The 26,643-nt window shown below is 39.5% G+C and overlaps 1 protein-coding gene across 2 annotated transcripts in view; it reads left to right on the top strand.

Moving 5' to 3' along the window:
- The first annotated feature begins 315 nt into the window (after nucleotides 1-315).
- The window catches only part of Ddx10 (DEAD-box helicase 10), a 154,706-nt gene continuing 128,378 nt past the window's right edge, over nucleotides 316-26,643 (top strand). Inside the window, exons 1-9 of one of the 2 annotated variants that reach the window (NM_001106820.1) lie at nucleotides 316-637; nucleotides 3,999-4,059; nucleotides 5,749-5,879; nucleotides 7,414-7,572; nucleotides 8,617-8,737; nucleotides 9,795-9,984; nucleotides 14,568-14,694; nucleotides 18,149-18,311; nucleotides 19,228-19,312. In NM_001106820.1, coding sequence (NP_001100290.1) covers nucleotides 452-637; nucleotides 3,999-4,059; nucleotides 5,749-5,879; nucleotides 7,414-7,572; nucleotides 8,617-8,737; nucleotides 9,795-9,984; nucleotides 14,568-14,694; nucleotides 18,149-18,311; nucleotides 19,228-19,312 — 1,223 coding nt within the window. In that variant the 5' untranslated portion in view covers nucleotides 316-451. The remainder of the gene's footprint in view (nucleotides 638-3,998; nucleotides 4,060-5,748; nucleotides 5,880-7,413; nucleotides 7,573-8,616; nucleotides 8,738-9,794; nucleotides 9,985-14,567; nucleotides 14,695-18,148; nucleotides 18,312-19,227; nucleotides 19,313-26,643) is intronic. The other variant, XR_015626419.1, reaches the window with a different exon arrangement.

The raw sequence follows: 26,643 nt of genomic DNA, 5'->3' as shown, positions 1-26,643 counted from the left end.
CGAAGATTACGATTTCGACCCACATACTCTGTAACGTGTAGCAGCGTACTCAAGAATGTTAGGTACACTTGAATCCAGAACAAATGAAGAGCAGTACTTTACGTTGAGTAGTATGCCATCACTAAAATAGAAATAAGCAGTGTCTCTGCGCTGTTTCCGGAAACCCTATGCACGCCCCCGAAGCAGTAGAGCACGCCTAGTTCCTCTGAGCACGCTTCTCCCTGAGTTTTAGGATAGCCCCGCCCTGCGGAAGCCAAATTACCAATCATCGTTCGCGCATTGATGTCGTCATTAATATGTGCCCACTCTTCCCAGCTTGGGGGCGGGTCCCCGGCCTTGCGCGTGCGTCCCTGCACCCTCTCCACACGCTGGGTTTCGCGTCTTCCTTGCTGCTCCTGAGGAGATAGGTGTCTCGTGTCTGGCGGCGTCGTGCGTCCTGGTAGCCCCCGCCATGGGCAAAACGGTTGGTTCTCTGGGTCAGGGAACCCGACCGGACCCGGTGAGGAGCTTCAACCGCTGGAAGAAAAAACACAGCCACAGGCAGCACCAAAAGAAGGAACGGAGGAAGCAGCTTAAGAAGCCGGAATGGCAGGTCGAACGTGAGGGTATCAGCCGCCTCATGCAAAATTACGAGAAGGTGAGGTGGGCTCTGGACACGTTCGGCGGGGCTCTGGGGAGCGAGGGCCGGTGCAGCCGGGGTGTGTCGCCGGTATGGTGGACATCGGGCAAAGGTGTTGTGGGAAAGGGGCGGACCCGGCCAGCGAGGCCTCCCTAGTGGTCTGTTGGGTGCCGCTACCCAGGTCTGACTCTTCTGCTTGTCACAGTGCTGGAAAAGTGATAGAAATTCAGTGACACTCCGGGTAGGAACATATAGTGCAGCAGTGGTTACAGAATAGAACGGCAATAGTACTGACCTCTGTGGAAAGAACCTAGCGTATGGAGTGAGAGCCTTCAGTAGCGTGCTAGCCTAACATGCAGGAAGTCTTGGGTTCAATCCCCAGCTCCACATAAACGGGGCACATATTGAGCACTAAGGAAGGTGGAGGCAGGGTTATCCACAGCTTTATAGTAAGTTCGAGGTCAGTCAGTGATACATGAAACTTGGTCTCAAAAATGAAATAGATAAGCTAAAATCTGGAATGATGTAAGAAAATGCTGTTATTCTTGGTCAATGTTTAAAATAGTAGAAATAGTATGCACCTTTTAAAGGACTCTCCGTAGGTTTTATATTCTTTGCCCCTATCTTGGGATATGGATCTTAATATTCCATTTAACAGGTAGGAACTGTACAGTTTGGAGAGGATAAGAAACTTGTCCCAGTTTCCCACATCTAGTAGTGTGGAGTGGGAACCTAGACCTGAGTCTGTTTCCATAGCTTTCGTTCTTTACGTTGGGAATTGGCTCTCTCCCTTAGCATCATTCTCTGTTCTGTGCCTCATTGTCTTCGTGGTTTTCACCAATAATCAGTGTAGAGAAACTGTGATGTGCTGGTCTGTTCCTTGACATCCCCACCTTGTAGTCAGTGTCCCTAGATGAGTAGTCTCACAGTTAACACTTTGACACGCTGACATGTTTTCCTGCCCTACATGTCTGCTCCTTAAGAATGTTACTGCCTATCCGTCCCCATAAAGCCCGTTTTTTTTTCAGCATTCATCCACTTCTCTCACCCTTTCAGTGAATGCCACCTTTCTAGTGTAGAGATTTAACAGGTAGAAACATCCTGGAGTTAAAGTCATTATTTGTAATCTTATAGCAACAACAAAAACAACAACAACAACAACAACAACAACAACAACAACAACAACGAGATAAACCGTTTAGAGTTAGCAACACTTAAGAATTAGTTTGAGTTTTGAGTTCAGATAATTTGATTCAGATTTGGTTATGCTTTTGTTCACCAGCTATATGACTTTGTTTACTTTTCTTACACTATTTGTGCCCTCCCCCTTATTTTAAAAGGCTTAGTAGTATTACCTGCTTTATACATTGTGAGGAATTAGTAAGATAAAGTGTGGAAAACATTCACAATCCCCGTCATATAGAAAAAAAAATCAATTAAAGGAGAGGCCGTTACTCAGAAATTGTTTTTGGATTTTGTTTTGGACCGTGACTAGAATTGCTTGGAGAATGGAGCCTTAGCCTTTGCTTGCTTTACTCCTGTGGGTCTGCAATTCCTTGTGTTGCTCTACCCAGAGCTTTTCTGAGTTCATATCCTTATTTCTGCCTATGCTAAATGTCTTAGTTAGGGTTCTACTGCTGTGAGCATACACCGTGACCAAGGCAACTCTTATAAGGACAACATTTAATTGGGGCTGGCTTACAGGTTCAGAGGTTCAGTCAATTATCATCAAGGCAGGAACATGGCAGCATCTAGGCAGGCATGGTGCAGGAGGAGCTGAGAGTTCTACATCTTCATCTGAAGGCTGCTACCAGGATACTGGCTTCCAGGAAGCTAGGATGAGGGTCTTAAAGCCCACTCCCACAGTGACACACCTACTCCAGCAAGACCACACCTACTCAGACAGGGCCAGACCATCTAATAATGCTGCTCCCTGGCCCAAGCACTTACAGACCATCATATTCTACTCCTTGACCACCATAGGGGTTATTCATATATGAGTCTATGAGGGCCCTATTTAGCCATAGCATACTAAAGAAGTACATTTCATCTAACTTCCAAGGTCCCCATAGTCTATAGCAGTCTCAACAATGTTAAAAGTCCATCTGAGATTCATCCAATCATTTAACTATAATCTCCAAAGCAAGTCAGGAAACCAGCTGGGCAAACTCCAAACTGCATCTCCATGTCTGATGTCAAAGTGGTCTTTAAGGTCTCCACTCCTTTTTCATCTTTGTTGACTGCAGTAAACTTCCTTCTCCTGGGCTGGTTCCACTACCTGTTAGCAGCTTTTCTCAACAGATATCCCACAGCTCTGGCATCTTTAACATCTTTGGGTTTCCAAGACAACTTACAACCTCACAGCTTCTTGGTCTAATGTCTGGGATCCACACATGATCTTCTGGGCTCCTCCAAAGGGCTGGCCTCACTTCCTCAGCTCTGCCTTCTACAGCACTCTAACCTCAGGCTGATCCACTCCACTGCTGCTGCTGTTCTTTGTGATCATCCCATGGTACTGGCATCTCCAATACACTGGGGTCTTTCACTACAACTAGGCTTCACATATAGCCTCTCATAGGCTCTCTTCATGGTGCCACGCCTCACCTTCTTTGCATGCCCCTTTCAGTTCTATCAACTGCCACTGAGGCTGCACCTTCACCAATGGCTTTCCATGACCTCTTCACAGTCCCATGCCTCAGTTGCTCTTCATGACTCCTTCATACCTTCAAAATTAGTGCCAACTGGGTGATTTTTATACCTTACCAAGTACAGCTGCTGCATGAGGTACAACCTTGGCTCTCTCTGGAACAGTTCTTAGTGTTCTCAGAGAACAATTGCCAGATTTCACCTCAGTGATGCTGGTCTCTTCTTAATTGCTGCTAATTTCTAGTGGCTGCTCATGTTTTGTCCACGGATAGGGAACAGGTGAATGCTGGTGCTGCCTGCACTTAGGAGTCTCCAGCCTTAGTTAACCCAATTTAGGAACCGTGTCAGACATGCTTAAAAGTTTGTTTCCTGGGTCATTCTGTATTGTTTCACGTTAACAATCACTATTGCCTATCACGCTTTCTTCCTTTAGGTATTCTGTATCCTATGGAAGAGGCTCATTAGTTAGTGTACCACAAGTAAGGAAGGAGAAACACATCTTAAGTCCTGCTTGGAAGAGTATCTGCCAGCTGAGGCTCCTCCATGGGACTTCATGTTATTTGAATAAATGGCTTTTATTTAGAAGTGATGGGATGATTCTAAATTTGTTACATGGAGGATGAGCTAGGTAATACAATGTAGGGGGAGGGGGAGTTGTTTTATGAAACTAATGAATCATCTAGTATCTCTTGTCTTATCTGACATTTTCTCTTTTTATAATCTTTTTTTCCAGATAAATGTAAATGAAATTACAAGATTTTCAGATTTCCCTTTATCCAAAAAAACGTTGAAAGGTAAGTACATGTGGTCATTTTAGGATACACTGTTAGATTTATTCATATCTTTTCAAAATTAAAAAAAATGCACATGTATGTTTGTGTATGTGCCTGCCTGAATATGTGTGGAGGCTAGACACCAGCCTGGGTATTATATTCAGGAAAACTTTTCACTCTTTTAAGGCAGGGTTTCTCAGTGACTTGAAACTCACTAATTAGGTTAGGTTGGCTGGCCCGCAGGCCCCAAGAATCTTCCTGTTTTTCTCTCCTAGTCTAGGTTGAAAAAGCACAAACCTCCATATGTGATATTTTCTGTAGGTTCTGAGGATTGACTCAGGTCCTCATGCATCTTACTGATTGAACTGTCTCTCTAGCCCAACAGCTGTTAGAGAAGAGAAAGGTTAACGGCAAAAAAATTAATCTTTTGACATTTTTGGTTTCATGAAATACCATAACTACAAGGTTTAATTTTTTTTGAAACAGGGTTTTGTTATTCAGTCCAGGGTAGCCTTGAACTCCCTTTACAGTTCAGACTGTAAACTCAGTGATCCTCCTGCCAAGCATGTACCATCTACCCACCTCTAAAACACCGAATTCTAACCATTTTTATTTCCTATTCTTTCTGGATTGGTTGAAGATAAGTTAAAAAGGACCAGGAAGCTCTGAACATTTTGAATGAACTTGATGATTCTGTTCATTTTAAAAGATCTACTTTCAGCAACTTTCAAGCATAAACGCATAAATTATAACAAATTATAGTTATTGTGATATTGTGATGTAAAATATATCTTTTTTATTTTGAGATAGGCCTGATATATTCCAGATTGGCTTTAATACCACCATTGCTATGTGGCTGAGGATAACCTTGTACTTCTGATCTTTCATTCTCTACATCCCTACTGGCATCATAGGCTTTAAACCCTGGGCTTCATCCATCTACCAACTGAGCTGTTCCCGACCTATAATATATTTCCTCAGCCCACAATATAGCTCTTGAACCCATTTCAACTTGTGTACTTTTGTGTTGAGTAATCGCTTTCTATCTCTTCACTCCCCCAATTTTTGGTAACATTCTTTTTGTTTTTAGGATTTATAAACATTAGATTATCTGGCAGTCTTTCTGTGCCAGGCTTGTTTCATTTAATATAATTTATTCTAGGTTCATCCATTCTGCATATTGTCTAAGTCCTTAGATAAGCCTCTATCTTGAACAAAAGAACAGGTAGTCTCGCTTAAAACAAAACTATTATTATTATTATTATTATTATTATTATTATTATTATTATTACTGGAGTGTGTGTGTTGGAGGGGTTGTGAATGCCACAGTGTTCATGTGGCTGTGATAGAACAACTTTGTGAAGTCAGTTTTCTCCTTTCATATGATCCTGGGGATTAAACTTAGGTCGTCAGGTTCACACAGCAAGGGCTTTACCTGATGAACCATCTCACGCACCTATTGCCTGCAACATTGAAAGTTTGCAGTTAGAAGCTTTTAGTTTTCAGGCTATAGGCCTCAGTGATTATGGGTTTGGAAGTCTAGCTATGAGCCACCAGACCCTCAAAATTAAGTGAGCTGTTCTTTGCCTGTTTGTGATTTGCGTCAGGGTAGAACAGAAGAACTTTCAGACATTTGTTTGTGATAGGAACACACCGTCAAGCCTGTGGCTTCATCCATTAAGAGTTCTCTTCTCTTCTCCACACTGCTAGGTTTGCAAGAAGCGCAATACCGCTTGGTAACAGAGATACAGAAGCAGACCATAGGGTTGGCTTTGCAAGGTAAAGATGTGCTTGGAGCTGCCAAAACTGGGTCTGGCAAGACTTTGGCTTTTCTCGTTCCAGTAAGTACACGTGTTGTGGATCAGAGCCTCTTTTATATGATTTTATGACATCCTGTACCTACAACAAAGCAGATGGTTATGTAAACAGTTGTTTCACGTTGGCGTTCCTGACCAGACAGGAGCCACATCTATCTTGTTCTTTTCCCGACCTCACACTCCTTAGCTTCTCTCACAGTGCCTTGCCCATGGGAGGCACTCAGTAACGTACTGTGGTGAATGAGTCAGTAAGCTTTAGAAGCCATTGCCTTCTGAGGGAGGTGGACACTCTGTGGTGGTGGTGTAGAACGGTCCTGTTCTGTCTGCTTGGGTTATTCCATTTGATGTCATTCCCAGGAGACCCCGTGGGGAAAGCTGTTTCTGCTCTCACCCTTGCAAGCCTGCCAGTGGTATTTGAGTTTGCCATTTTTGTAGGATAAGGCTGAAATATATATTCGTGTTGTGAGAATGCTTTCCCCAGGGAGATGTAAATGAATATATATTCCTACCTTACAGACACTACCAAGAAAACAAACAGTGTGATTACACTAAAGTTCAACTTTGAGAGTCAGTGAATTTCTTGGGTTTACTTACAGAGCTTGAGTGATGGGTTCCTTCAACAGGATGGATAATTTCAAAGCAACTGGGCCATTGAAAAGTCGTCCCAGCATGGCTTATGACATTCCCATAGCCGCACTGACAGCTTCCCTTCAGTTAGCCCACTGTGTCTGCATACTCTAGTACCTCTTGAGACCCTAAGGTCATGTACAGTTAGGGAAGATGATGTACAGGAGACTGTGGGTGAGGCTCAGGAGCGAGTGGCCAGAACCTCAGTCTGGTGAATGTCCCACTTTCTGCTAAACGAACATCAAAAACAAAAAACAGAAACCCTATCTCAGGCAGTAGTTACAGCCGTTCTGATGAAGGTGACGATTGTTACTTTTGGAAGATAGTGTTCTACAGTGGCTCACATGAAGGGGATTTGGGTATTGAGAAATTTCTGGAACACTAGTAGCTAGCTATCTTTTGTAGTAGCAGGATAGTAGAACTGCTTAGGAACTCACTTACATCTTAGTTGCTCAGTTGGTTTTCTAATTTGGTTCCTACAAAAACATCTGGCAAATCATTTGTTCCAGATGCCTCAAAACTAGTTTTCTCTTAAATCCTAGTTGTTGTTGTTATAGCATTATTTTTGTACATCTAGGGAGTTTAATCAGTATAAAACTGTAACAGCTATACAGATTCTAATGTGATTTCTGTTTAGAAAGTAACTTTCTTGTCCCTGTTTCAGTGGTCAGGGTTATACATGCCCTGTTCCAATCGCTGGTCTTCTGGTTTTTGACTCTGACATTGAAGTTGCCTTAGGGCTTCTCTTTCCCCTTTAATTGGCGTTGGATGCTTCTGTTGGAAGAAAATGCCTCTCTCAGACTGGATAAAACTTGCGAGAGGAGTGCCTTTTGCTTGATGATGTTTTTGATTTGAAGGGAAAAGTTGAGACGAGTCAAAATACAAAGATTTTTTCTAATCTTATTAAGTACAGTTTGCTCTCATCTTCAAGGTATTGGAAGCCTTATACCGCCTGCAGTGGACTTCAACAGACGGCCTGGGAGTTCTGATAATATCACCTACTCGAGAACTGGCCTATCAGACATTTGAGGTTCTACGCAAAGTAGGAAAGAACCATGATTTTTCAGCTGGTCTCATCATTGGTGGGAAGGTTCGTCCTTATCTGCCCTTTCCTCTAACATCACTATGCAGGTGATGGGGGGAGGGGATGGAGGACTCGTACAAACGGATTGTTCTTTTGGAGGGGGCCTCGGTGTGTGCCATCCACATAGTCCAGAAAGTCTACTTTTGTCAGCCTCTGAGTTCATGAGGCAAACCTACTGCTTGCTTTGGGAAAGAGAACGTTACAGTATGTGGACATAGTACCTTTTAATAGAGTGTTTAAGAGTCTGAATAGTTTAAAAAAACACTGCTGTGTCAATACCACATGAAGGGAAGATGATTGCTTTGAAAAATATGTATTTAATCATGGTATTATGGTAAAACCTGGCCAACTTTTGTTGACTTTTTAGTACATCTGAGATGGTTGTATCTGCTATGGCCACTTCTGGACTGTGAGGATAATTAGTTCTTAAATTTCTATGCAGGTGTACACAAGCAAGGAAGAGGTAGTATCACAAACCCTACTTTTGGACCTGCTACTTGTCTTTAACATTTAATAACATCTGGTGGTTCTTGTCTCAAGATGAGAACCTATAAACTGTAAACTGCTTTAGTTAGCTCCCCCCACCCCAATAAAATATGGAAGTTGTATGGGAGAGACTGTTCAGTGCCTCTAGTCCTGACTTAAAGAGTTGGAATAATTATAATTTTTAAGACCATTTTACTGATTTAATAGGAAATTAAGTCTTGGCACAGTCATTTGTTAGTTTATTTTAGCCTCAGAATCCTGGGTATGATGAATAGCTTTTTTTTTCCCCAATAATTATTTTTTATTCACTTTACATCCTGATCACAGTCCCCCCAAACTCCCGCCCTGTCCCACACTTACAAACCCCTCCCCTCTATTGCCCCCTCCCCTTCTCTAGGGTCTTGGAAATGTGGTAGGTATGCTACAGAACTGAAAGAGAGACATGGTGTTTATTTCTAAGTGTCTAAACTGCTCCAATGATGTTCTATGTGCAGGTGGCTTGTACAGTTGTGTACAGGCTGCTGTGAGGCATGTGTGTGTAACCAAAGAAACAACTATTTGCAGGATCTAAAACATGAAGCTGAGAGGATCAACAACATAAATATACTCGTTTGCACACCAGGTCGACTTCTTCAACACATGGATGAAACAATCTGTTTTCATGCCACCAATCTTCAGATGTTAGGTGGGTATTATGATTTCTGTTAAAAAACAAACACCAACCAACCAGCAAACCAACAAACAAAACCAACCAAAACTCCAAAATCTCAGCTCATTCCTGAGAAAGCCCTTCCGAGATTTAATATCGGCAGTGTCATATTAGATTTGTTCTTTTATTTTGACATTTGGACTCTTAAACTAGGAAGAGTACAGGATTGCTATTTTTTTCTTTAATTGACAGGGAACATTTAGGGAATCTAATGTACTTAACTAGGTACGTGAGTGTTAGGCATTGATAGTTTTTTTTTTTTTTTTCTTTTTTCTTTCTGGCACATGTGCGTGTGCGTGTCTTGTATCTGTGTCCACACCAGTGTGGGAGCATATGAAGTCTTGAGATTGATGGCAGGTGTCACCTTTCCACTTTGTTTCCCGAGGCAGTGTATTTCGGTGACCATAGAGCACACTGGATAGGCAAGTACAGCTGATCAGATGGCCTGGGCTCCATCTCTCTCCTGAGTGCTGGGACTTGGCTTTTGTGTGGTGCTGGAGATCTGGACTCTAGATGCTTGCATGGCAAGTGCTCATGCACTGAGCCATCTCCCTGGTCAGATTGTCATTTGTTCTGATGAACTTCTGTTTTGCATGGAAAGGCTACTTCTTGGGCGTTTTAATAGCTTTTCTTTTTTGCATGCTTTTGTATTTACAGAAAAGTTAGAGTGGAAATGTTTCTGTATTGTCCTTTATTCAGTTGCCCCTAGTTTTAAACTTGCATGTAACTGTGATTGATCTGTCAATAGTAAGAGATTAACAACATACTATGTAAATTTAGCAGTAGGTTTTATTTGTTTAGATATGATCAATTTTCTACTATATTACTTTTTTTTAAATTGTGACTCTGGGATTTGAATGCAGCACCTTGCACGTGTACCTGCAAATGCTAGGCAATTGAGCTACTACTGAACTGTACCCTTAGCTCAGCCAGTGTCTTTTTCTGCTTTAGGATTCTAAGCAGTGCACTAAATTGCATTTAGCTTAATATATTATTTGAATATTATAGAGTAACTTGCACTTTTCTTTTGCAGTTCTTGATGAGGCAGACAGAATCTTAGATATGGGCTTTGCTGATACCATGAATGCTATCATTGAAAATCTTCCCAAGAAACGCCAGACTTTGCTGTTCTCAGCTACACAGACCAAATCTGTGAAGGACCTTGCGCGCTTGAGTTTGAAAGACCCTGAGTATGTCTGGGTTCATGAGAAAGCAAAATATAGGTAGGATTTCTCTCTCCCTGAACCATCTTCTTAGTTCAAGAATTAATATTCTTAAGCTTTTATTTTGTGTGTAATATGCTTTTTGTTACTAGATACACAGAGCATACTACTAATAGCTAATTAAAATTACTTAAATTCTGCATATATGTTTAACTGTGAGAATATTTTAATGTAACAGTTCTGAAAATGTGGTCTGGAGAACAAATGTTTTTTGATAAGATGTTAGCAACCACTTCCACCGTAAGTGAGGGAGAGAGGATCAGTTTGTGGAGGAGGATAGCAAATGCTGAGTCAAAGTCAAACATTGTTGGTAGTGGCCTGAGCTCTATTAGAGATGTCTACTTAGGCAAACACAGAATTCTTGGGTTTGGTGCAGAAAATAATTTCAGCACTGGATATTACAAAGCAGTTTATTAAAAGATATGTATAATATAAATTTTCAGTATGAGGTTAAGAGAAAAAGGCAACGAGGAAAAATTAAAGATATTAAAGTGTGGTTTTATGAGGTCATATGGGCTTCTCAAAGGAGAGTAGCTCGTCATTGTCTTTGTATATGATTTGGGTGGTTTTTGAAGTTATTGTCTTCAAAGAGTTTCCAAGGAATTTTATGAGATCATGGGGTATTTCCTAAGGTAGTGACAGGGACAGAAACATAACTCCTCACTGCCACTGGCACCAATCAAAAGAGTTCGTTTTCTAGTTAGGACCTCCTTACCTCACAGAAAGGAATTTCGGATAAGCAAACATGACAGTTTCTTCTTTTAAAGCTATTTTTGGCTTAGCTCTTAAGCACATAGGGAGATGCCCAGAATAATCATAAGAAACACCCATGGATATGGGCCTCCCAAGGGGGAGTCATATCTTACTGTTAGTAGAGTAGTTATGTATAAATCTGTGCTTCCCAAGTTACACTGCTCAGAGAGTGTAATTTACAATAAGGCTTATAACAGCCCTTCTCAACCTTTCTAATTCTGTGATTCTTTGATACAGTTCCTCATGTTGTGGTGATCTCCAACCATAATTATTTTCCTTGCTATTTCATAACTGTGATTTTTCTAATGTTATAAATCATAATGTAAATACCTGATATGCAGGGTATCTGATATGCAATCCCTGTCAAAAGTTTTATTTGATACCTGATGGGGTTTTGCCCATAGGGAGACTAAGAGTTTTTTTTTTTTTTTTTTTTCTGGTAAACAAAGTTGTTATGTGGTTTTGTAGGGATTTTGTTTAAATCAAGGAATGAGAGAGGAGTGCTGGGGGTGAGGGAGTTGCTGCAAGTGCCACAGTTGGCAGGGAAATGAACTGCAAGAGGCAAGAAGGAAAAGTTGGTTCAACCCAACTCAGCTGATAGCAGTTCAAACCTCTAGAGACTCTTACATCAGTAGGTTTATTATAAGCATATTTAGACACAGTACAATTTTGGAAAAAAACTTCCCGGTATAATACAATCCCTGGTGCAAACGGGCATAGTCACATTGAAACTTAACTCCAAGTACATGTGACCCAGAAGCTGGATGCTAATAGCTTAAGGGCCTAGGATCTGATGTGGTCTTGACCAAGACTAGATCATGTAGGTTGTCTGCTCTGAGGATGGGCTCCATTGGCTGAGAAGCAGAGCTAACAATAAAGGTCTAGGGAGGTAGAGTCTAGGATGAACATTCTGGGGGATTTGGGTGAGGTCTGGCTCTACAGATAGCAAAGGTCACCAGGTCATTAACAACATCTACTCCCAGCCTTCTGGGTGGAAAAGAGATACTCTTTCCCTCCTTTGAGGAGACAACTCTGTGTGACTAACATTACTGGTTTCCCTGGTGATCTGTGGTTTAAGGAGTTTTTATGTGCCCAGCAGTTCTAAGAAATATTCACAGTTATAATGTGTGTTTGTGTATGTGTGTGCACCCACGTGTTTTGGTGCATGGATGTCATGGTATGCATATGGATGTCAGGACAATCTTGGTTTTACCTTGTTTGAAACATTATTTTTTGATGCATATATTAGTGTGACTGTTTTATATGTTGGTCCAAGGAAGTGGCACTATTAGAAGGTATGCCTTAGAGTAGTTTTATCACCGTGAGCGTGGGCTTAAGACCCTCACCCTAGCTGCCTGGAGGTTAGTCTTCATTAGCAGCCTTCAGATGAAGATGTAGAACTCTCAGCTCTGCCTGTACCATGCCTGCCTGGATGGTGCCACACTCTTGCCTTGATGATAATGGACTGAACCTGTGAACCTATAAGCCAGCTCCAGTTAATTGTTGTTTTTTATGAGTTGCTTGGTCATGGTGTCTGTTCACAGCAGTAAAACCCTAACTAAGACTAGTTGACCTGTAAGCTTCTGAGCATTCTTTGTTCCTCCTTTATATCTTGTGGGAGCACTAGGGATATAGATACTCCTTTCTTATGTGGGCTCTGGGGATTGGAACTCAGGTTCTCATGCTATACAGTAAACGCTTTTAATTAATTAGCCATCTTTTAGTTCAGTAAGCACAGTTAATTTTTTCTTTGATATTTTAGACCAAGGTATCTTTTGTAAAATATTGATTATTTTTGTCCTAAGTAAGCATGATTACTTTTGTCTTTAACAAGATAGCATTGGGACGACATGTATTGTTCAGTAGGCAATTTGGGCTTTGTCAGTGGTATTTGAAGGGTTTTAAACTTGTAGTACTCAGGATTGAACCCAGGGCTTTGCATGTGCCCTGCAAGTGTTCTTCCACTGAGCTGTACCCTTAGTCTGAAAACTTTAGTGCTGAAATTACTTTATTATCTGTATATGGTGCATTTTATCCGTTTACTTATTATGAACCATCTTGATTGATTCCAAGTGGTAGCTGTTGGGAATAAAATTATTAAACATCTGAGTGCAGTTTTTCCCTCCTTTTTTGGTGTGGACTGATCTTTCAGTTCTTTTGGATAAATGCCACAGAGTATGATTGCTGCACTAGATGGCGAGAATGGTTTGGGAAAGAAAGTCTCTTCAAAAGTGGCTCTATCATTTCTCAAAACCTGATATTGGAGACTCCTAAATGTATAGTGGAGTGTACAGTTGTGTCCTGTCTCACATTTGAATTTTTCTCATAAGCAGCAAGTGGGGGGCATCTTGTCTGCTTATTTGATGTGGAACATCGTTTATGTTCAGTTTTCATCTGAACATTGCTTTTGATCAGGTGACTGTTGAGAACTTTATTATTTTCTCCCTAAGTTGTTGATATGTATTTTTCTAAGTATTCTTTGTGTTTTATGGAGAACATTTGTGTATTGAATGTTTAGTTTGCATTTTTTTTTATATAGCTTGGCTTTTTAAATAGCTGGCTTTTCCTTCCCTCTTCTTTACATAGGCATTTATCATGAATTAGAAAATTTAAATTTTAATAAATTCTCTTTTACCATTTTTCCCCTTTGGTATCTGAAAGTATTTGACTTTCAGTTTTTGGATTATCTGTCCTTTTCCTTAAAACAAGATGACTACACTCGGTTGTGCAAGCGTATGCGTGTATAGTGTTTATCACCAGTCTGTTTTGTACTTGCTTTTTTACTTATTGGTAGATTCTAGAAGGCACTCCAGAGTGATAGACAAATATGTTACACTTTTTGTTATAGTTGCATAACACCTTATGGTGCTGTGTTTAATAGTTCATTCCACAAGTTCCTTAGTAATAGATGTTTGGGTTGATGTCTTTTTTATTTGGGTTGATGTCTTTTTTAATCACGTGGTTCTGAATGATGCCATATATATATTTATAACCCAGACTAATTTGGAATAAAATCAAAAGAATTTCTCCAAGAATAAATCCATATATACTTTTCAATCATGAGTTTTCAAACATGTAACAAATTGAGATTTTTACAATAAGTTCTTAAAAAATTTTATTTATTCACAACTTCATATGTATATAGACATATAGACATATTTGCATTACTCTCTCTTATTTCCTTTCCCTTCCCGTTGAACCTTTTCTTCCTAACGAGCTTCTCCTCCTGTCATGTCTATAGTAAGTTCTTTATAGCTGCTACATGTGTGCTCCCTGCCTGCCATTTTCCTAGCCATTTCGTCATACCTTTGTGCGTTAACCCATCTTAGTGTTGGGTGCAGCTACATAGACTGTCTCTAAATGATCACTAATGTGAGTTCAATATTTATATATGTTCTTCTTTTTAAAACCTTCCATGGAATATGCATATGTTAAGTCTAAATTGCTTAGATGGATGTTTGTATTTCTCTAATCTCAAATCTCAATAGAGTTGTAGACATTAGTGGTCAGCTCAGCAGTTTTCCATGCTGCTTCTCACAGATGGTGGTTGGTAACTTCTTTATGTGGTTGACTCTTTCTAGATCTTGTACTACTCTGTGTGTGTGTGTGTGTGTGTGTGTGTGTGTGTGTGTGTGTGTTTCATATAACTTCTAGAGGATTTTGAATATATTCATATATTCAGTGAGCTTCCTTTATAGGGGACAACAGAGGAAGAAGTGTTTGTGAGACAGAAATTGGGAGAATGGACCACCAAATTTCTTTTTTTAGTGTTGATTTCAAAAAAGTAATATGACATTGTTAAAATAATTTGTTTTTCTTGATTCTACAAGCACCCCTGCTACATTGGAACAGAACTATATAATTTGTGAGCTGCACCAAAAAATAAGTGTGCTGTTTTCATTTTTGAGAAGCCACCTAACGAAGAAGAGTATTGTGTTTTTCTCCAGTTGCAAAGAGGTATTGATTCTTTAATTGCTCCTTTTGAATGCATTTGTGTTAGAACACTGTCCTTGAGTTGTCAGATTTCAGTTAGACAAATAATGACTCTCTGTTCTAAGCAGTGCTAGGAGACAGATCTTTAAATAATAATCCTGTATTTTTGTTGGAAAAGAAATTATGAATGAGACTTGAAGCGCAGTGAGGGTAGAACCTTTGCTGTCATTTCTTCAGCACTGCTGTAGACGGTAGTGACTGGGAACATGGTACAACTTAGCTAGGCTAAACTGAGGCTTTTATAACGTAGCAATTCTTCCTTTTTTTCTGTGCCTCAAATTTTTGTTCATGCTTATTTCTTCTTGGAATGTTTGCTGTACATACCTTTAGCCTGACTCTGGGTAAATAGTTGGTGCTTTTTAAGGCAAATTAATTTGTTTTGCATGGAAGTCCTTTTTAGAATCCTTTTAGAAACAGTTGTTCCTTAAAAAAAAAAAATCCTTCTGTAATAGTTTGTCTGTGTCCTTATTGGGTTAATACATAGTTGATGAATGCTAACCTTGTACTAGGAATAAGGGACTGAGAGAAATAGGATATTTCTCTGTTAAGGAGAAGAGATCATGATTGATTTATAGATTGCTTTCTCTGCATAGTTAAGATTCCTGACTTACCATAAACTCTAGATTTATTGCCCTGTCCTAGCCTAGCATGTTAAGCATGCAGGTGAATTTCTTTCTAACTTGTGGTACGGTGGTTTGTTTCTGTTGTCTATTGAAGCCTATAATTTTTCTGTGGAAATCATGATTTCAGGTATTCTTAGTACTTATTCAGAGTCTTATACTTCTTAGGGAGGAGTTGGGTTTGTTACTAGGAAATAAGAAATAATGTGCAGAATTGTTTTCATTTCAACTTTCTGCTCTTTCTCTTGCCACGGCAGTTACTCATTTGCACTTGCCTTTCAGTGTGTTAGTTAGACTTTACCACAGAACAAAATGCTTGACAGATTTACCTTAAGGGAAGAATTATTTTAGTTGATGCTTTTCGAGGTTTCAGTCTGTCATCAGGCTATGTGTATGACTGAGCAGAGCAGCTCATGTCTTGATGGCCAGAGAGCAGAGAAAGAAGACCTGGTCTAGAGGACCTCACATTCAGTCCCCTACCTCTTAGCTAATTCTTTCTGGAAAAGCCCTCATAAATGTATCCAGTGGGTGTACTTTATTAATCTTCTCCCACTAATCAAATTGATAATAGTCAAGACTTACTGTCCAGCGACCAATCCTGCATGCTCTAAGCTTTGTTTTCATCTGCAAAGTATCCTTGCTGTGTATAGCAAATGCCCCTTTGTCTTACCCATTTTTTTTTTTTTTCCTGTTTGTTGATAATTGCCCTTACTGAGAATGAAAAGGAAACCCAATGATCCTACCTTTCCATTCTTTGTAACAACGCCTTCTAAAGACTTGGGTTTACTAGTTGAATCTACTTCTTCTCTTTCTGTTCTGTTCCTTACCTTAGGTTCAGTTAGCTCTTAAAGGATGCAGTTTTCCAGTTAGTGCTCAGTTATCAGTTCTTCCTTGTCCTATCAGAAGCCCCCTCCCCCCACCTAATCTTTTGACTTTATATCCATTAGCTTGTCTTTCTTCTACCTTGCTGGTTGATCTATTATAACTATTTTGCTAGTCTTTCCTGTTTGACTGCTGGAATATTGAGTACTTCTTACCTCTCCCTTCTAGACGCCCCCTTTTCTTCGTATGTTTTGTAGGTAATCTCATGATTTTCAGGGTGTGAATGCAGTCTGAAAGCTGTCAATTGCAGAATCTAAATCTCAAGTCCTGACCCTGAGCTCTGACTCCTGAGAATATCCAGTTGTCTGAAGAGACCTCTCAAATATGAACACTTCAAGAGTTACTGTCTCCAGCTTTGCTTTCCCCAATGTTTCTCCATTTTTGTAACCCTTAATTCCTGTCTTCATCCAGAGTGATACTCTTGATAGTTTGTTAGCCTTAGAATTTCTTGTCATCTGCCATGCTCTAGTACAGTTTGGACCGTGCTGAACTGTCAGCTCCCTAGGTGGGTCTCCTCTAATGACTTTCAGTGAGTAAGAGTTAAATTCCGTGCTTAGAGTCTTACCTGCCACCTCACTGGTTTTAAAGAACAGGAATTGAAGTCTCTTCTTGATTCCAAAGAGTCATATTACAGAAAGTTTTCATGAAGTCATTTAACTGAATTCCTGTATATGCCTTTCCTAAAACTAATTTGCCTCAGTGCATCTCTGGCCTGCAGATTTGTCTTCACATCTCCTTTTCCACTGTTCTGACTGCACTGGCTAAGAGTCAGAGCTGCCCTGGCTCCAGCGTGTTAGAGAGCATAGAAGTAATAAAACAGTCGTGGTTGGCCCCAAAAGGAAGGTGGCACATAATTCCCTTCAGAAGTAATGGTGTTTATGAATTTAGGGATAGCCCTGTGTTCTAATAGAGAGTTTTGTTGTTTAGAAAGCAAATAACCTTTATGACTAGTTTTTTGTTTAATTCCAGCTTTTTGCAAAATAGTCACCTTATATTGTGATTTTGGCATTTTTGTAGTTTAAAAGGTTGTTTCCTCTGGGTCCAGTTTTTAAACAAATTTATATAAACAAATTTTATATATGTTAGAAATGCTGTTGAATTCTGGCTCAGCCTAACAGTATCCAGTTAGGAGCAAGTACATAGTAAAGAAGAAACTAAAACAGTAGTTAACTCTTTAGGTTTATACATTGAATATGTTTATAATAAAATTTTATTTATGGCTACGATATTTATCAAATCCTATTTTTTTGGGGAAGGGGAATCAGCTAAATGCTAGGATGATTAATTCTCAGTTTGAGGGGAAAGTTTACACTGCCTGTTATAGGGAATTAAATGTACAACTTAAGAATGTTTTGTTGCAGAAATTTATGAATTATAATGTGATTAATGAAAGACTTTCAAGCTTAAAACTTAAGCCGCAGTTCTATGAGGTCAAGAGATAGAAGTGAAGGTTGGGGATTTAGCTCAGTGAGCACAAGGCCCTGGGTTCGGTCCTCAGCTCCGGGGGAGGGGGAGAGGGGGGGGAGGGGGGAGGGGGGGAGGGGGGAAGAAGTGAAAGTTGAAGAGGAAGGAAGCAAACCTCTCTTCCATTATGAGTTCTTCATGTAATTCTCATAGCTTTTCTAGTTAGACTCTTCTGATATTTATATGGTTAACTAGTTATTTTAAAATTAAGTTCTATGGAGGTTATATTCTTATAGCCATTCAAAATTGGAAAGAATTTAGTAGATTTAAAAATGTAAGAGCTTTTTTCAAATTTTATTTTTAGTGATTGAAATGTAAATTTTTTTAAATCAAAATTCTTTTAGAAAATATATATGCAAAAATGTTGCAAGACCTTAATGCTAGATTACATTTCTTTAAAAAATTTGTTCTCTATCCTGAAGCACTAAACTCCCCCTTGTGCTTGTGCCCAGGTGCAGTATCTGTACAGGGTGTTCTGCCGGCTGCGCCCAGGGATCTCTATCCTTGCTCTCCATGGCCGGCAGCAGCAGATGCGAAGAATGGAAGTCTACAATGAATTTGTCCGAAAGAGGGCTGCAGTCCTTTTTGCTACTGATATTGCAGCCAGGGGATTGGGTAAGTGAATCCCTGGAATACCATTACTGTGGTCACAGGAAATATAATTACCTAGAGGGTGTTAATTGGTAAGTTGATGAACATGATGGATGATGGTGAAACCTTGTGTAGTATTTGCATTTCTGTGAGCTTGTTATGTTTCATAATTAAATTATAATATAGAAGCCTTCACAGTCATCAAAGGAAGATAAAAAGATTAAATGTTAAAAAGATAAGAAAAATTCTTACAACTTTGAAAACTGAAATTGTAACTCATTTAGCAATAAAAATTAGTGAAATCTATTTTTTGACCAATCATTCTGACTTTTAAAGTCACTATATTTAACATATCAACTTCTCTGAACTAATGTGTGTCTGTGTATATGTTGGTGTGTGTGCAAAGGATGTGGAGGTTAGAGGTGATGTCTGATGTCATCTATGCTTTCTTACTTTTTAATACATAGTATCTCACTGAATTTGAAGTTCACAGAATCTGCTAGAATAGCTAGCCAGTAAACCCCAAATCCTCTTATTCCTGTCTCCCAAGCTGAAGTTAGAGGCAAGTGCTTTCATGCTTAAAACAATTTTTTTTAAAAAAAATGTGAGTGCTAGGGATTCAAACTAAGGCCCTCATGCCTGTGTGACAGACACTTTGCCAAACTGAACCGTCTTCTCAGACCCAGAAATCAGCTTATGGTCACTGGAACCCCATGAAGAGTGATAGTTTCTGCTTTAGTTATGAAGTAGTCTAATTTTAGTCCACTTTGTCAGATTAGGGAAATATAATTTCTTGTTAATGCAACTAATTATATTTTAAATAAAGTTTTGTTAGTGAGATGTGGTAGAAAATCTTGACATATAATACTGTAAAATAATAATAGTACAGAAGGCTAGATATTGAAATTGTCTGACCCTCCCTGATATTTCTTTTATAAAGATTTTCCAGCTGTGAATTGGGTCCTTCAGTTTGATTGTCCAGAGGATGCCAACACGTATATTCACAGAGCTGGTAGAACTGCCAGGTAGGTATGCGGGCTTATTTCTTTGCTTTTTGTACTGTTTAATAACATAGCATGCTTTTGCTGTAGCTGCAGGTAACAATGGAACAATTAGGTGTTGAGTTAACACCTAATTTACTTTGAGTTTATAACAGCCTGATGGGCTAGGGATTAGAGTGCTTGCCATACAAGTCTAAAATCCTGAGTTTGATCCCTTGATCCACTTAAAAAGCCTAATACAGGGGTGCTCATTTCAGTGTATTCCTGTGGTAAGATAGGAGACAAAGATAGGGGATTTGCTCAGAAACTTGCAAACCAGCTAGCCTGTGCATCAGCAGAAGCAATAGACACCCTCTTCCTTTGCTTGAGGAAGGTAAGAGCCACCTCTGAAAAGTTGGCTTCTAACCCTTACAAAGACTCTATGGCATGTACACACTCTCTTCCTCATATGTGCATGCACAACAAACAAACAGATAAAATAAAAATAAAAAATTATAGCCTGAAGGCTGTCAAAATTGAGAACAATCTATAAAGATTTGAAACTTTCCCAAGAACTGCTTACTACACATCATCTCAATGGATCTTCATAAGAAAGCATTTGACAAAATTCAACACCCCTTCATGATAAAAGTCCTGGAAAGAATAGGAATTCAAGGCCCATACCTAAACATAGTAAAAGCCATATACAGCAAACCAGTTGCTAACATTAAACTAAATGGAGAGAAACTTGAAGCAATCCCACTAAAATCAGGGACTAGACAAGGCTGCCCAATCTCTCCCTACTTATTCAATATAGTTCTTGAAGTTCTAGCCAGAGCAATCAGACAACAAAAGGAGGTCAAGGGGATACAGATCGGAAAAGAAGAAGTCAAAATATCACTATTTGCAGATGATATGATAGTTTATTTAAGTGATCCCAAAAGTTCCACCAGAGAACTACTAAAGCTGATAAACAACTTCAGCAAAGTGGCTGGGTATAAAATTAACTCAAATAAATCAGTAGCCTTCCTCTACAAAAAAGAGAAACAAGCCGAGAAAGAAATTAGGGAAACGACACTCTTCATAATAGACCCAAATAATATAAAGTACCTCGGTGTGACTTTAACCAAGCAAGTAAAAGATCTGTACAATAAGAACTTCAAGACACTGAGGAAAGAAATTGAAGAAGACCTCAGAAGATGGAAAGATCTCCCATGCTCATGGATCGGCAGGATTAATATAGTAAAAATGGCCATTTTACCAAAAGCAATCTACAGATTCAATGCAATCCCCATCAAAATACCAATCCCAATTCTTCAAAGAGTTAGACAGAACAATTTGTAAATTCATCTGGAATAACAAAAAACCCAGGGTAGCTAAAACTATCCTCAACAATAGAAGGACTTCAGGGGGAATCACTATCCCTGAACTCAAGCAGTATTACAGAGCAATAGTGATAAAAACTGCATGGTATTGGTACAGAGACAGACAGATAGACCAATGGAATAGAATTGAAGACCCAGAAATGAACCCACACACCTATGGTCACTTGATTTTTGACAAAGGAGCCAAAACCATCCAATGGAAAAAAGATAGCATTTTCAGCAAATGGTGCTGGTTCAACTGGAGGTCAACATGTAGAAGAATGCAGATCGATCCATGCTTATCACCCTGTACAAAGCTTAAGTCCAAGTGGATCAAGGACCTCCACATCAAACCAGACACACTCAAACTAATAGAAGAAAAACTAGGGAAGCATCTGGAACACATGGGCACTGGAAAAAATTTCCTGAACAAAACACCAATGGCTTATGCTCTAAGATCAAGAGTCGACAAATGGGATCTCATAAAACTGCAAAGCTTCTGTAAGGCAAAGGACACTGTGGTTAGGACAAATCGGCAACCAACAGATTGGGAAAAGATCTTTACCAATCCTACAACAGATAGAGGCCTTATATCCAAAATATACAAAGAACTCAAGAAGTTAGACCGCAGGGAGACAAATAACCCTATTAAAAAATGGTGTTCAGAGCTAAACAAAGAATTCACAGCTGAGGAATGCTGAATGGCTGAGAAACACCTAAAGAAATGTTCAACATCTTTAGTCATAAGGGAAATGCAAATCAAAACAACCCTGAGATTTCACCTCACACGAGTGAGAATGGCTAAGATCAAAAACTCAGGTGACAGCAGATGCTGGGGAGGATGCGGAGAAAGAGGAACACTCCTCCATTGTTGGTGGGATTGCAGACTGGTACAACCATTCTGGAAATCAGTCTGGAGGTTCCTCAGAAAATTGGACATTGAACTGCCTGAGGATCCAGCTATACCTCTCTTGGGCATATACCCAAAAGATGCCCCAACATATAAAAAAGACACGTGCTCCACTATGTTCATCGCAGCCTTATTTATAATAGCCAGAAGCTGGAAAGAACCCAGATGCCCTTCAGCAGAGGAATGGATACAGAAAATGTGGTACATCTACACAATGGAATATTACTCAGCTATCAAAAACAACAGCTTTATGAAATTCGTAGGCAAATGGTTGGAACTGGAAAATGTCATCCTGAGTGAGCTAACCCAATCACAGAAAGACATACATGGTATGCACTCATTGATAAGTGGCTATTAGCCCAAATGCTTGAATTACCCTAGATGCCTAGAACAAATGAAACTCAAGACGGATGATCAAAATGTGAATGCTTCACTCCTTCTTTAAAAGGGGAACAAGAATACCCTTGGCAGGGAAGAGAGAGGCAAAGATTAAAACAGAGACTGAAGGAACACCCATTCAGAGCCTGCCCCACATGTGGCCCATACATATACAGCCACCCAATTAGACAAGATGGATGAAGCAAAGAAGTGCAGACTGACAGGAGCCGGATGTAGATCGCTCCTGAGAGACACAGCCAGAATACAGCAAACACAGAGGCGAATGCCAGCAGCAAACCACTGAACTGAGAATAGGACCCCCGTTGAAGGAATCAGAGAAAGAACTGGAAGAGCTTGAAGGGGCTCGAGACCCCATATGTACAACAATGCCAAGCAACCAGAGCTTCCAGGGACTAAGCCACTACCTAAAGACTATACATGGACTGACCCTGGACTCTGACCTCATAGATAGCAATGAATATCCTAGTAAGAGCACCAGTGGAAGGGGAAGCCCTGGGTCCTGCTAAGACTGAACCCCCAGTGAACTAGACTATGGGGGGGAGGGCGGCAATGGGGGTAGGGTTGGGAGGGGAACACCCATAAGGAAGGGGAGGGGGGAGGGGGATGTTTGCCCGGAAACCGGGAAAGGGAATAACACTCGTATATAAGAAATACTCGGGGTTGGGGATTTGGCTCTGTGGTAGAGCGCTTGCCTAGCAAGCGCAAGGCCCTGGGTTCGGTCCCCAGCTCAAAAAAAAAAAAAAAAAAAAAAAAAAAGAAATACTCAAGTTAATAAAAAAAAAAAACTTATAGCCTGAAGGCTGTCAAAATTGAGAACAATCTATAAAGATTTGAAACTTTCCCAAGAACTGCTTACTGCACATCATCTCAATGGATCTTCATAACTTCTGTCATTTCATATGAAGATGTCAGTTGTTTAAGCAGTTATGCAGAATGTTTGAAGCTTAAAAATAGCCAAGATTTGAGTTCAGATAGTCTGAATTCTCTAGTCTAGGTCTTGCACCCTTACTTTCTATGGTCTAGGGCTTAATAAGGGACACGGTTGGTATGAGTCAGATTTCTTTTTCTGAAAGAGACTTAAAGGCATTTGTCAAGGTCTCTCCCAGTGATGTTTTTTCATTTGTTTGTTTCCTGGGTTTTTTTTTTTGTTTGTTTGTTTTGTTTTTTTTTTTTTATTCCATTTGAAGTACCTTATACTGGCCAAATAGCTATAGGAGAAATGTATAGAATATAAAACAAAGTCACAGGTAAATAAAAAATGGATCTAAATGAATAAAAAGGGTTATGTAATGTTAGTATTATTGAAATTGCAGTGAAATTTATTGAATTATAAATGGCTAACAGCTTTCTGGGTCACAATGCTTCTCAGAAGTCTTACAATACTTCTTTTGTCTTAATAATTCTTTGTCCAGAAGTTGATCTTAGAAAAGTACAGAGATGGAATCTGGATGTGGCGGCTTTTAGTTGAGGAATGGAAGGCCGAGGCAAAGAATATTAAAGTTCAAGGCAAGCTAGGCAATTTAAATCCTGCTTTAAAAAGAAGTTATAAGAGCACTGAGGATATGGTTCAGTGGAAGAATTCTTGTCCTAGCATGTGCAAGGACTTTAGTGCCTGCTGTTCCTGTATGAGGACCTGAGTTCGAATCCCTGGTACCCACTACAAACACTTGGAAAGCGACATGCGTCTGTTTTCTTAGTGCTGTGGGGTGAGGCAGGTAGATCTCCAGAGCTTATTGGCCAGCTAGTCTGCTGAAGATGAGCTCCAGGTTCAGTAAGGACTGCTCAGACAGTAAGATGGAGAACAGCTGGTGAGGAGTCTTAATGGCAATTTCTGCCCTTCACATGCATACACTCTCATGAACATGTACATATGATGTATAGAGAACTATAAAACATGGAAAACAGATGAATGGCATTTCAGTAAAGTGTTGAAATATGTAATATTTCTTTTAAGAACAAAAAAGGGAAGATGTAATGGCAACCATATTTTACAGTACAAGTTACAAAAGGAAGTCCCTGAGTTGGAATTAATGACATTTTAAATAAGCAGTGAGAATTGAGACTGGGTTCTGTGGAGATAGCACTGCACGAGACAGACTAGCCATTAAGATTTGTTTTCTCTTGAGAGCTAAGAGATATGGGACACATAGTATGAGGTATTATGTTTATAACTCTAGTGTGTATATGTGTGTAAGTGTGTGGTATATATGTGAGACACATGAATGACAGTGGGGATAGAGGACAACGTTGTGGGGTCAGCTTTCTGGTTCACTTTCACTGGATTGTAGGGATTGAGCTCAGGTTACCAGACTTTGGTGGCAGGAGCCTTTACCCACCAAACCATCTCACTAGCTGTTTCCAGTTTCTTAAGAAGGTGGACCTTAATAATCTGGGTTCACATTTGGATTGTTTTTTCATAGTGAGATCTTTTGAGAAGTCTTAGTGGAAGTTGGTGGTATAAATCTTTTCCCCAATGCCTTAATTCCCTTCAGTAGGCATGTAGTTTGTAAAAATCGGTGCATGTACCCACTCACATCTGCATTTGTGTGGTCCTTTAGGTCTTTGATAGGAATGGCTATATATGGTGTCTTGTAAACATACTGGACTAGAAAGTGAGTGATTACAGGCCTTTTACCTGTGCTTGTGGTGTGATGTGGAAATTGGAGACTGATTCCTTCATAGAGTATATTTAGCAGTATTTTGAATTTCTCTGTGAGATTAATGTGTTTCAGTATACATCAAGAAATGATTCAAGAAAAGAAAGTGTTCCAGGTTTGTAGTTTTGGAGAAGTTGGTGGAAATACAATGTAGTAGAACATGTTATGGTGAGCATTAAATTGGATCTTGATGGTTGTAGATAGAGACTTGGAACAACACTGCAATGCTGAGTCTGAAGAGAAATATATATATATATATATATGTATATATTTATTTAAAGAATAATGTGCTTTGTAACAGTCATTAACTTTTAAAGTAGAAGCATGACCTTTCATGTTACATAAGCAACAAATTCTGAATTGACTGTTTCAGATGTACACAGTCAATGGAAAGGTAGCACATGTAATGCTTGCTGGTTCTTTTTTTTTTTTTTTTTGCCGGTTTAAAATGGCCATTAAGAGATAATGAGAAAGCTTCGTGGGTCATGAGACTGAATAATTGAGTTGAATAAAGGCTAAATTAAAAAATTAAACTAATTAAAATCCTGTGTTAGGCTGTAATTAAAACCAGGTTGCCAGAAAGTGTTTGCTTTTGGAATCGAACATTAATAAATAAATAAATATAAAAAAGTGGATTTGTTAGAAAAATTACCGAAGTTGGAGAATCTGGCATATTTATCTTTTTGTGACTCACCAAGGAAAAATAAAAGATGGTCCAGGTGTTTATGCTTTGAGTATTTACTGTTTTACTGAATTCTTTAATTTTTTTAAATGAATCCATTGGATCTATACCAAAGAAAAGTTTCCCTTAATCCACTTAACAAATGAAGTTCTTTTTGAGACAAGTGAGTGAAGATAGTTTATAGTGATTTATCTTGTGGCTCATTTTGCCACTTGAAGTCTTTAAGGCTTGCAGGTTTTGGTAGTAACGAGCCTGAATTCTTTTATTTTAAATTAAAGTTTTACAGTTGGAAATACAGAAAATTTGTAATTAGAAAGAAGGCACAGACTAGATAAGCCCTGTGTGTGTGGGAAGTAGGGAGGCTAGGGTACAAAGTGGGAGTTTTCTATGGCTGTTTCCTGTTCTAGAGTACCAGGAATGCTTGGAGCTCTCAAAAGTCTGACTTATTCTAGATAGCAAAGTGATTCCACTAGGGGACAGCAGAACCAAGCTTTTGTATTTCATATGCCTTTGATATACATCTTAACAAGTATGAAGCTGGAAATTAGTTAAAATTCCTAAATTGGGAAGAGCTCATGGTTTGTAAAAAATGCTCATATTTTAAGGAATCACTGAGAATTTTTTAAGAGTCTTCAATTTTTTTGCAATCTGAAATAACAGAAAGAATATCTTTCTAAGGATTAAGCCTAATGTGAATTTATTGGGTATGTGATCGTATTTGCAAGTGAAATTTCTTATTCTCAAAAATTTACTTAGCTGGAAATTTTTAACTTCTACTAGTCTGTTTCTCCCAAAGAGGAAATTGCTTCCTTATGTGGCCTTCTGCACATGTCTGTTGATCACTAGGTTTGAAGGCTTAATGAAAGGGTAAAGCAAATCCTTTGTTTTATAACTTGAAGCATTGAAGAGCTGGGCTGTGACAGCTGGTACAGAGGCAAGTAAGGTCTGTTGCTTTTCAGGCCCTTCCTCTGCTCTAATTCTCCTATGGTCTGCTCAGTCTAACAGGCAGAATGATCCTTTAAAACTTAAGTCAGATCTGTGAGGGCCTCTCAGCTCAGTCAGTGATAACTCTATACACTTTCTCCATTTCCCGCCCCCCAACCCCCAACCCCCTTGTTCCAGGCCAACTCTTATTGCATGCGCTCTCCCCCCTCGTGTGTGTGTGTGTGCATGTACGTTTGTGTGTTTGTGTGTGCCTGCGCATCTCGTACATGCTGTTGAGCCTTAGTGTCTTTTATGTCAGTTTCCGGTATAATGCTTTTCCCACAGTTATCTGTGTAGCTATTTCTGTTATCCCTACTCAAGGATATCCACCCCTTTGCACTCTTCTCTTTTTCTTTGTCATTTATCATATTTAGATATGT

This window comes from Rattus norvegicus, chromosome 8 (genome assembly GCF_021556685.1).
Source record: "Rattus norvegicus strain SHRSP/BbbUtx chromosome 8, alternate assembly SHRSP_T2T, whole genome shotgun sequence".
Taxonomy (NCBI): Eukaryota; Metazoa; Chordata; class Mammalia; order Rodentia; family Muridae; genus Rattus; species Rattus norvegicus.
The sequence above is the reverse complement of the archived record's forward strand: the minus strand, read 5'-3'. Positions and strand labels throughout refer to the sequence as shown.